General features: G+C 36.7%; 1 protein-coding gene across 1 annotated transcript in view; it reads right to left on the bottom strand.

Moving 5' to 3' along the window:
* The window catches only part of LOC122815364 (dynein axonemal heavy chain 3-like), a 4,921,723-nt gene that overhangs the window by 1,859,668 nt on the left and 3,049,780 nt on the right, over positions 1 to 12,275 (bottom strand). Inside the window, exon 45 of the mRNA XM_044087818.1 lies at positions 7,092 to 7,282. Coding sequence (XP_043943753.1) covers positions 7,092 to 7,282 — 191 coding nt within the window. The remainder of the gene's footprint in view (positions 1 to 7,091; positions 7,283 to 12,275) is intronic.

The raw sequence follows: 12,275 nt of genomic DNA, 5'->3' as shown, positions 1-12,275 counted from the left end.
AACAGATGAATCATGAGTCTGACAGTTCCCTGCTCTGTCAGCTTTACTTTCAAAATACACAGAAATGGATTGACAATCAGACCATACCCACTTGGAACTCCAAAGAGAGCTAAAGCACCAATAATTTAAATCTGCACACATTTCAAATGATCCTTTTGGTGCAAATTGTCTGTGTAACTGTCACACAAATCAAGAAAAGCATGAGAAATGTATCACTGAAAACAGGAATGGCTTGAAAAAAGGTTGAAAAGAAATTGCTTTATGATTAATCAATGGTGTAGATTGTGGAAAGAGAAGTCATATGGTAAAGTATATGAACTCTAGGAAACTGATTAGTACCTGAGAATAACACGTCATAGAACAAAGTCAAGAAAATGAGTTGATTGTTGACACATTACGTGTTGAAAATGTGCAGAGTTAATACTGTGCAAAACGGTTACACAGAGAATTATTGAGGAAAGAAATTTAGTGTGTTTAAAAGTAACAGGAGAATCTTATGGAATACATTTTATTTATCAGTTTTTCATAAATTGTTAATGTGTGTACCTCAACAATCAGATGCAAGTGGGGTATACATTATTTAGTACTTCTGATAAAAGATGCTCCACATCATAAGGATATTAAACATAGGGCTTGGTTTTCAAACAACTGGTAAAGCTTTGCAGAAAACATCCAATGAGAAGATGCAATCCTTGAAAATAAAGGAAGGCATACTACACACATATGCATAAGCTTGGGGTGGATAGATGACAGTTCATTTAGTGACAGTGTTTGTTCCACTGTGCAAATTGATTATGCTGCAGGTTTGTCTCACAGCGTGATTCCATAACATTCAGTGTTATGGAATCACATTGTGTATGCAATGCTTATGACAAGGCCTGTTGATAAGCATCAAATAGATGCCAAAGTCAGATATATATATGCTGGTGGATAGAGCAGCATTATAACATGTTGTGTAGCATTTCATAGCAAGCTATACAATGGAATCATGGACAGACATGGAGTTAGAAATTGGTTCTAGGGAAACTGATGGTGATGTACAGTACCTTTACAAACACTAGACCAGCCAACATAGATGGTATGATACAATGAAGAGGCAGATAGACAGAAAGATGCATATATATATATATATATATATATATATATACATATATATATATATATATATATATATATATATATATATATATATATATATACACATACATACACACACACACATATATATATATATATATATATGTATATATATATATATATATATGTATATATATATATATATATATATATATATATATATATATATATGTATATATATATATATATATGTGTATATATATATATATATATATATATATATATATATATATGTATATATACACACACACACACACACACACACACACACACACACACACACACACACACACACACACACACACACACACACAGTCATACACACAAAACAGGTTTATCCACATAGTGAATGCCACTGTTCAGTTCTAAGTACACCAATACATTTTGCATTACAAAGGTGACCATTATAAGGGCTGTAAAATACCTACAACTGTGTGTGGAACTAGTTTAGAAGTCTCTGAAGGGTGGTACATACAATATTGGGGAGGCAGACTGGTTTCCCTAATTTATTCTTACAACAATATTTGGTTCCACAATTTCACCTCAGAGGTATCACAAGCTTCTTTATTTCCTTACTTTAACAGAAGACTTGCATAAGACCTTTTTTGGATTCACCTGTGTTTGAGAGCTTCTCACAAACTCAAAGCAGATTGCCATCCTAACCACTTGTTTAGAATTCTGGTAACAGTGTATTAGAAAGGTGTAATGGAGATGCCGCATCCTATGGACATTTTCAGTTCATCATACAGTTTTTGTGGGGCAGGTCATCGTTAACAGCTGCAATACTAATTTTCATATATTTTTAGATATTTCTACATGTTGTGAAAGAAAGTTCATAAAATATATATGTCTTTTAATTTTGTGCAGAATGATAAATTGGACTGTGTTAAAAAAGATGTATAAGAAAACGATAGTCCTTTATTATACATTTCTGTGACCATGGCCGAGTAAAGGGAAGAAAGAGGAAATACAAAGAAGATACTTTTTCAAATTTAATATATTAAAACTATGGCTTTATAAGGTTATGTGGGCACAGCAGGCTTGGAGATAAAACTCATATAAAAATGAAATCCATTTTAAAAGAACTTGCCTGGAGCTAGAGTGCAATTTAGCTTTGAAAACCACTCAACATATTTTTCTAGATGTATAGTGACGCAGAATGCTTGTTGTTTATTTAGAAACTATTTCTGATGTTATATAATTTTCATTAAAGTTCCGATAATTTACATAAAGAGAAATAAATAACCCCAAATAAATCTTACAATAAAACTTTTACTACCAACATGAAGTGCAATACCTTGTAAAGGTATAATAACAAAAACGTCAGCTATTATTTCTTTAATGATCACAGTTAGTCTATGTAAACGTAGCCACAGATTACTTATTTGTTATAACAGATAATGATCTGAATTTGATGTCTAATTTGTAACCAAGAAAGGAAGAAATGGAATGAACTGAATCTACTATCTAATTTCTTACAAAAAAAGGAATATACTGAAATGAGAGATGGAAAACACAGGGTGGGGAAAACAATGAATAAGCTTGGATAAAAGACGAAAAATAAGAAGGTTCATAATACAATGATCCTTATCCATGATCTGTATGGGTCAGAAAATAACTGAGCCAACATTGTGATTTTTGCTGTCTATGATGACATTTATCTAATATTCTGTTTAAGCCCTGTACTCAGGAATCCTGAAATACTAAAATCAATGTAATGCCTTCTTCCCCTTGCATTGTGATCACAGCAGGCAATGATGACTAATAACCTACAGTAATTATGCATAATCAACAAGTTTAAGTTCTAAGATATACTACGTTGGATTTCTTTACATTTCCTAGTAATGCATTTACAGCACATAGCCAGGACTGTTCAAATAATTATTTTGTCTTCCTGTGCTGCAGTGACTATCACTGTTTGATTTGTTCCTCCATAGGTTCATAGGTAGGTACTAGGCTATCTCCCCAAAGGCATTTATAAGCCTAGCCAGAATGTATTGGCTTTCGCCACTCCCTTAGATTAGTTCCCTGTGCCTCTGTCCAGCAGAGCCATTGAAGTGATCCCCAGGATTTACTTTCTGTTTCCCATCCACTCGTCAAGGTTTCTCTTGAAGAATGTTAGCAAGGAGCTCTGCCTAATGTAGATTGGAATGTTGTTCCAGAGCATGGGAAGTCTTTGGGACAGGAATCTATCCCTCCAGCATGTCCTAGTTATTGTTGTGGTGAGGTTTAGATCCGTAGAGCGTGTGGCTTGAGGGGATATGGTTTTCTTTAGGTGGAGTATGTCCATCAATTTTTGGTTGGACATGACCTTGTATGTCAGGCAGAGATCACCTCTGAGTAGGCAGTCTGCAACTGAGTACGGCTGGAGTTTATTAAGTTGAGCTGCATAGGGCATCTGCTTTAGGCCAGTGATTCTCTTGGTGAGGTACTTCTGTGGTCTTTCCAGCTGTTGCAGGTGTCTTATAAGGTACATCCCAAATGGGGCGTTGTACTCTTATGATGGGTCTGATGAGTGATGCGTAGAGGGGCACAATGACCTCTTTTGATCTGGATGCAAACCCTTTTGTGATTAGGTGGAACACATAGAAGGATTTTCTAACCACTTTGGCAATGTGATTATCAAAGGAGAGATTACTATCTACTTGGGTCCCCAGATCCCTTATTACGTCTAACATATTTAGGGGGCTACCAGCTATGTGGTAGTCTATGGGCACTTTGATTTTCCAAAGGGGATGACTATGCACTTTTTGGCATTTAGCTTGAGGCCATGGTTTTGACACCAGGTATCTGTCTCAGTGAGACCCTTTTGGAGGATGTCTGTGTCAGCTGGAGAGTCAGTTATAGCCCCTAGTTTTCAGTCATCTGCGAACTTCATCAAGTCATAGTCCTCATGTGCTTGCCCGTACCTCTGAGAAGTATATGCCGAACAGGAGGGGTCCTAGGACTGAGCCCTGGGAAACGCCACTTGTAACCGGTTTAGAGTCAGACCTAGCTCCCGCAACTCTTAACATGTGGGTTCTGTCCGTGAACCAGTTGGCAATCCATCCCAGATCCATGGAATCAGAATGGTGGGATCAAAGCTGTCATCCAGCATGGTTTAGTAGGTCATCTGGATGATATGAATGCCCCATGCTTGCAAGAATACATTGTGCACTGATTACAGTACTGAGTCAATTGCTGATGCAGGCTTCTGTATACCCACAGTTCCTAGATACCTTTGTGGCTTTGCATTTTCAGGGTGCTTGTAACCTTAGTAACCAGTATTCTCTTATCAAAGTGTTTTTAATGATCATTCAGCTTACTGCTAATAAGGAATTGCTAAAATTACAAATATTTCATATCATGTTTTTCCAACTTTTTCCAGTTATTCCAAAGCTTCTATCTTCTTTTTAATATGTCTGTGTGTATACTTGTGAGTGTGTGTGTGTGTGTGTGTGTGTTTGTGTGTCCGCATATGTATGTGTGTGTGTGTGTGTGTGTGTGTGTGTGTGTGTGTGTGTGTGTGTGTGTGTGTGTGTGTGTGTGTGTGTGTGTATGTGCGTGTGTGTACATAAGCATACATACATACAAATGTTTCAAGCACGGGCATTAATGCCTTTCTAGCTTGCCAATATAACAAAACACTTGTTCCCATAATAAATGTCCAGGCTGCTCTTAAAAATATCTAAACTAGTACTTGCTTTAATGTAATTTGGTAGTCTCTTCCAAGTATCAGCTACTTTGTCAGAAAACCAAATAGTACACTTCTCATTCCTATAGAATCTTCTACATAGGTTATCTGATGATTCGCTAGTACTTTTTGATAATCCCATTCCCAGAGGTAGTTGTCCCTAAATGCCCTATATACCTGAATAAGATCTCCTCTTAAATATCTGTATGAGACACTGTACAAGTTCAGATATTTTAGTCTTTCATAATAACTTAGATTTTCGCATCCATGGATGCCCTTGGTATATTTCCGCTGAACTCTTTCCAGTTTATTCATGCTTGTTTTCCTATAGGGTTTCCATATTGTTATTCCATACTCAAGTTTAAGTCTAATGTAACTAACAAACAATGACTTCATTATGTCGGATTTCCTAGACTTTATAAATCTTTTTATACAACCTATAGTTCTATAACTATCATTAGCCAATTGGTTGATATGATTAGAAAAACTCATAGCTGAATCTACCCATATACCCACGTCCTTAAATGAGTCTACAGTTTCAAATGGCTCTATATTGTAACATCAAAGTTCATAAACATCGAATGTTATAATATCGAAACCCAAAGACAGAAATCTGGAAACATCGAACAGTCAGAATAGCGAATTTTTTTCCAGGGAAAAAAAATCGCTATTCCGAGAAACATACACACAACACAAACACACACAAAAAACAGCAATCCACACACATACACTTAAAATCCTACACCTAAATCTAAACTAAACTTTACATACACTACTAGCTATCCACTTACCTTAACTCAACCCTAACCCTAAGGTCCGTCACTATCACACACTCACCTCACCCGCGCCCTAACCCTAACTCACCTAACCCGCCCCCTAACCCTAACCTACACACAACCGCACACTTACCTGACCCGCGCCCTAACCCTAACTCACCTAACCTGCCCCTAACCCTAACCTACACACAATCGCATACTTACCTGAACCCGACTCGTAATGTTCCAACATGTCAAAAGCTGAAAACAGCAAAGCCACAGCAATGGCCCACCAAATTCTTTCCCTGGGAAAGAATTCGGTGTCCTGCACCTTCACTGTTTTCAGCGTTCGACTTTACGGGTTCGATATTATAACATTTGATGTTTATAAAATTTGATGTTATAATATAGACCCGTTTCAAACACTGTGTGCTGTATTAAATATTCACCTTTCAGTTTATGTCTCCCAAATCTCATATGCTTAGTTTTTTATGTATTTATCAACATATTATTCTCCTGTGCCCAAATGGTCAATTTAGTTAAATTATTAAGCATGGATGTCAGCTGTTGAACCTTCCTTTCATCTGCTATCAGCTCTTTTCAATCCCTTTTCCTCTCTTTCCTTTACATATCTGGCATCCTCTTATACTCACCCATTTTCTATCTTTTCACTCTTACCATCCCTTTTTTGTCACATTTCTTTTACTCATTGTTATTCATAAAAGTACTCTCATGACCCCCCTTATTATTCTCATCTAGTTTTCTATGATATTCACTACCTCCCTGTAGAACCAAAGCATTTAATCCCTCTTTAGTTAAGTCTCTTCAGAACTGTTGCTGAATATAATGCCTCCTTGCCATGTATTTATCTAAAGATATCACTCAGCCTGACAGGCCTTAGAGACAGCTCTCTCTCTACTCATTTTCTAATAGACTCCTCCATGGGGATCTGCACATAGCCTTTTGAACCATGAGAGCTCTAGCCCTCTTTGATCTCCTATTCATTTCCAGAACAAGTGGTACATCATTAACAGATAAATAAGACATGTTGATGAGATAGATTCATATCTCAATATATCCCCCACCACTGGAACAAACTTCTATTTTCCCTGGTCTACCTTGTGTTATTCTCCTTGAGGCCTGAGGAATATGGTTTCTGAATATGGTTTATTGTCTAGACTTGCAATTGTCTGTAGACTGATTGCTTAGTATTTACCTACAAACCTATGAACTTAATAAGTAAGATGGTTGAAGATGAAGAAAGTTCAGCATACTTCTTGATTTTTAAGCCTGTATGCTAACAGCAGCATCATGCTGTGCCAGCACTACTGTTTCCTATTCATGCATATGCAGTTTTGGCACTTTTCAGAAGTTAAGTACAGTTCATAGAAATTTGCCCTCTATTTTCATATTTGATTTCTGTTTTGTTATTTGAGAAAATCCAATTTAATGGTTCCATACATTTAGTTTAAGGGAAACATAACCCACACATAAATACATTTGCATCTGAAAAAATATTTTCTTACCTTGATTTGGTGATCGGCAAATAGGAACACAGTTTGGATTCCATTCAGACCAACTTCTTTAAGCACCTTCTTTAGATCATCTTTCCACTCAGCAACTGTGTAGGACTTTTGAATACTAACTTGGAAGAGCTCCATGTCAGCCATGAATGCTGCAAGTCTTGCTGATGACTGTCGGCCACTGCCCCCAATACCTAACAAGAGAAAAAGACATTTTTTTGTTTAACAATTCTGTTTTCACAACATTTACAAGCAACTGTTCATATCTTTGTGTGAGTATGTCAATATGTGTTTCTGTGTGTGTGTGTGTGTGTGCGTGCGTGCGTGCGTGCGTGCGTGTGTGTGTGTGTGTGTGTGTGTGTGTGTGTGTGTGTGTGTGTGTGCAGTTTATGCATGTGAAAACATGGATTTGTTAGTCTGCCTTTTAATTAAAACATTTATTTCTACATACAGTTGACATGTCCTACAAATAACCTATGGGTTTTAGGATTTATTGGTAGAAAACAAGATCAGTGTCTCTTTGCAGTAAATAGCATAAACTACCCATGGTTCTCTCCATTTTGAGGCATATGAATTTATATACTTAATATAGTCTTTATTTCAGCAATTTTTTCAACCATTTTAAAGCTTTCATTCATTCATTTCCTTGCACAATGTTGTGGTAAATATTCCTGCTGTGGGTCTATTACAAACAGTTGTATGTTGTATGATCCACTTGCTCATTGCCACTTGCATAACTAGGCAAATGCTCAAACTCCCATTAACTTGATCTCCCATAATTACTAAGCTCACATAGCCTTACCAGAACTCCAACTCTTACCTTAAAACTTCCTTCATAAATTTAAATCTAAAATTCCCCTCCTTCTCCCTAACCCTAAGATCCCCTTCTCACTCTATAACACTGTGATCCTCTTCTTGTTCCTTAACTCTAAAACTCCCCTGCCACTCCTTAAACCTATATCCCTATATGGTTCCCTATTAGAACCACGAAGGTCCACTTATGTGAATACAGAAACGTTGACACGTATTCAGCGAACCGCGAAAATACCGATCATCCTGAAGCGCAAAATTTGAAATGTCGAATCGTCATAGTTGGTCCTTCTGCAGTATAGCTCCTTAAGGTAAGTGTCCGATAGTTACTGACCTTAGGGTTAGGGTTAAGGTAAGTGCATAGATAGTAATGTATGCAAGGCTTAGTGTAGGGTTAGAAGTAGGGTTTTGTTTAGTGTATGTATGTGGTTTATTTATTTTGTTTGGGTGGGTAGTATTTAGCGGGCGGTGGGGTTGGCCAACTATGACGATTCGAGATTTTGAATTTTGCGGTTTAGGTTGCTCAGTGTTTTCGCGGTTCGTGCAATATGTGTTGCTGTTTTCGTATTCACTGAAAAGGTCTTTTGTGCTTATAGTATAGACCCTCCCTATACTATACCCATTCTCTAATCCTAAGATCCCTTTAGTACTCCCTAACCCCAAGAATCCCTTCTCATTCCCTAAACCTAAAATCCCTTTTCCTAAACCTAAAACTCCTTTCCCAAATGGTGGCCTAATCCACACTCCCATGCCCTCCACTCCCTCACTGTGGTTACTGCACTCACCTCTCTAAAACTCAAATAATGTGTTTGTGTAAATTGGGGTAGCTGCTTCCCTTTACTCATACACAAATTTGGGCATGAACAGCATCCTTTCTGAGCTACAAGATGCTTGAGTCCCTAGTTTTGAGATGTTGGGTTTCAGGAACTTGAGGCTTGACCTCTGGATTAACACCCCATGTCACAACTATATGACTTATTGAGTGCTTACAGCAATGAAGCTATAAAAAGCTTAGTTGTGAAGGACTAACAGATATGGTGTAGGGGCTTGTTAGGAGAAGTGAAACAGCTTACAAGGCTGCCATTGTTTCAGAATCCTGCATTGTAAAGCATCCTCTACAAAGCACGGTAACACTGTACTTACCAGTTTATGTACTTCAGGCTAATCAGAGGTCACCTGAATACACACATCAGCCAATCAGAAACCTAAACCCATGATGTCATAAACTAACATTGCATACTCAGATTATACCTGATATGTGGCACATGAATGAAAAATTAACCTGCATATCCACACTTACCTTTGTCAAAGAATATTTTCTAGTGTCTTGCTGGAAGATACTTGGGTAGGAAATATGTTACCAACCATCATTTTTGTTGTTGGCTGTGTGATGATATGGGCTAGTGTCAGCATAGCTAGCTGGAGTTTCGTAAAGAATGATATCCTTTGAATATTAAACTGATGTGTACAAGATGCTTGTGTTTCAAATGTAATGGAACTGGATGGCATTTGACTATAAAACTGATTTGTACAGATGCTTATGTTACAAATGTATTAGAACTGTATGGCATTTGAATATCAAAATGTATTTGTAAAGTTGCTAGTGATGAAAAATGTATCAGCAGTGGGTCCTGCTGGACAGAATGGAAATATACATGCAGTTAGTAACTGATTAAATGTATATACTGTAACCGAGAACACTGGAAGAGCAGAGGTTAACCAGCTAGCTTAATTTAAGAAAAATAAGGGAAATGTAAATGAGCTGTTAAACCATTAAAACAGCATCCCACAGTGATGAATAGGACCGGAGATGGTAGGTCTGGAAGAAGCCATTGTTTATTAGCTTCTGTAAAAAGAGGGGGAAGTGCTGTGATTGTTTCTTGGCCTCAAGCCTGCCGTAGACATTAGAAAAGCTCTAAATATGCATTTTCTACATGTCTATGCTAAATTCTTCTCTTGAATTCAGAGGGGAATAGTGTGGAAACCTAGAGTCATGTGACCAGATGAGGTCATTCTGCCAGCCCTGGAAATATATATATATTTTTAAATATTACAGGATGTAATCTCTGAGTATTGTGTATTCTGTTTGGGAGCCTGACTAGAAAGACTGATCACATATTTCATCTTGCCTTGCACAAGTAATTTATTAAAGAACAGTCATTTATTTAGATCAGTCAGGAATATATAGCACAATTAGTTTATCACTGTTTTTCTATATTTGAACAAGTAAAAACCACAAACACAATCACCAGATTACACAGGTTCCTGAATTCTGAATAAATCCAAAAGCTAGTAATGATAAAAACACAGAAGAACTCAGGTATGACCAAGGTTTCCAGTTTCAATTGAAGTTTTAATGTTAAAACATAAGCACTTTTGCAGGAAACACTGCTTCATCGGATGCTAATAAATAGCATAAGCAGCAAATAAATCCAGACCCTTGTTTAGACAGTTTTTTTCTCTTTTTTCTTTAAATGTATAACTAATAAAGTGTGCTTATTTATATATGCAATTTTTTATCTATATTTTTTTACATACACTTTTACAAATATATGTTATATCTAAAACTGCGTTTAATTACATATGTATATGTGTTTATATGCATATATATATATATATATATATATATATATATATATATATATATATATATATACATATATCTATATTCATATATACATATATATATATATATATATATATATATATATATATATATATATATTGGACACATGCTCGACTAGCATATGTCTGAATCACAAAACATCGAACACACATAAACGAAAGCACTTAACATCGATAAGTGCTTCCGTGTACGTGTGCCTGTTCTGTAGATTGGACTACAGTGCGGGTAAGGTCAAATTCCCTTTTCCCCACTGTAGTGCGATCTTGGAGTGAGAATAATAAAGTAGGGGGTGTGGGGGGTGCAGGGGGGTGAAGCCCCTCTGCAGAAATGTAGATTTTTTTTTGAACTACACATACACGGAAGCGCTTTTCGATGTTAAGCACTTTCGTGTATCTGTGTTCGATGTTTTATGATTCGGACATATGCTAGTCGAGCATGTGTCCTAGACCTATATATATATATAAATGTGAATTTTTTATATATTTTTCATAAGTGCCTTCTACTGATAGCAGTGCATCCTTGCAAGCATTGCTCAGCTACGGGCACTCATATTAAGCTTGTTAAAGTGCTGCTGAGCTATGAGCACTCATATTAAGCTTGCTAAAGTGCTGCTCAGCTACGGGCACTCATATTAAGCTTGTTAAAGTGCTGCTAAGCTATGGGCAATTATGTTCTTTTTTTATATATTATATCAGTTTTGTTCACATATACATGGGCCATTTCATTACATTTTACTTAAATTATAGTTATATATGTTGGGGAATTGTTTCATACTTATTTAAATAAAAAATGGAGAATGATGTTGTGGGGGCTCGAACCGTGACTACCTCCTCTTTAGCTGACGTCTCTACGTTACGCTATTGCTACTTGGCTTAATTTGCATCTGTAGATCTTATATGTTTTTCAATGTCTGCTAACTGTGGCTGAGCGAAAGGCATACCCGCATAAACGAGCGCAAATGCGGGCAAACATATTGGAAATTATAAAAAAAAAAATTGAAACTGTTGTTTTTACATTTTATACATTTAAAGTAGGGTTTAGTCTGTGGGGATGCGTGGTGTTATGTTCCTTGACATTTCAGCAGACTCGGTAGTGGGTGTTTACTATCAGGACTCTGACTCTTCTGGGGGCATGTCCCTTTGCAGTACTTGGCAATCGGACACGCCCCCTACTTTCCCACATGGACCGTGTTAGACTAGGGTATGATTCAGCATGCCCTCATGAATATGCATGGTATGCTGACGTCATACAGTTCAACTGCAGCCTCCAAGTAAGACATATTAAGTCTTACACGGAGGTTTCTTGAATCCGGCCCAATATCCATTTTCAGAATGTTACTAGACAGATATTTTCTCTTAAGTGCATAAATGGGAAGTTATAATAAATGTCTTTTTCCCTAAATAAAAAAAGCGGCATTTTTCAGTTAACATCTTTTTTGTATTAAAAAGTACTTCAAAATATTGTAACAGTGCTTGCATGTATAAACTGTAGTCTAAAAACATTTTCCACAAATAAAACATATACTGTTTGCCACTGTTCTTCTGCAGATGCATTAATTGCCGGTTATTAAAAATAATCTTCCCTTGAGAAAGAAGATACTGCTAGTCAGGCACCATTGATTTTGTGCACATATATGCTGCTAGTAATAAAGCCATCTCCAATCCCAAATCCCAAATATTCTTGCATAAATTATTTTCTTCAGACTAGTGAGATTGCCAACCTTAAATTTGTTTGTTCATTTGCTGAATATT

The sequence above is a fragment of the Protopterus annectens genome, chromosome 11.part0 (assembly GCF_019279795.1).
Source record: "Protopterus annectens isolate FY-2018-M chromosome 11.part0, PAN1.0, whole genome shotgun sequence".
NCBI lineage: Eukaryota > Metazoa > Chordata > Ceratodontiformes > Protopteridae > Protopterus > Protopterus annectens.
This window is presented reverse-complemented; position numbering and strand designations above follow the sequence as displayed.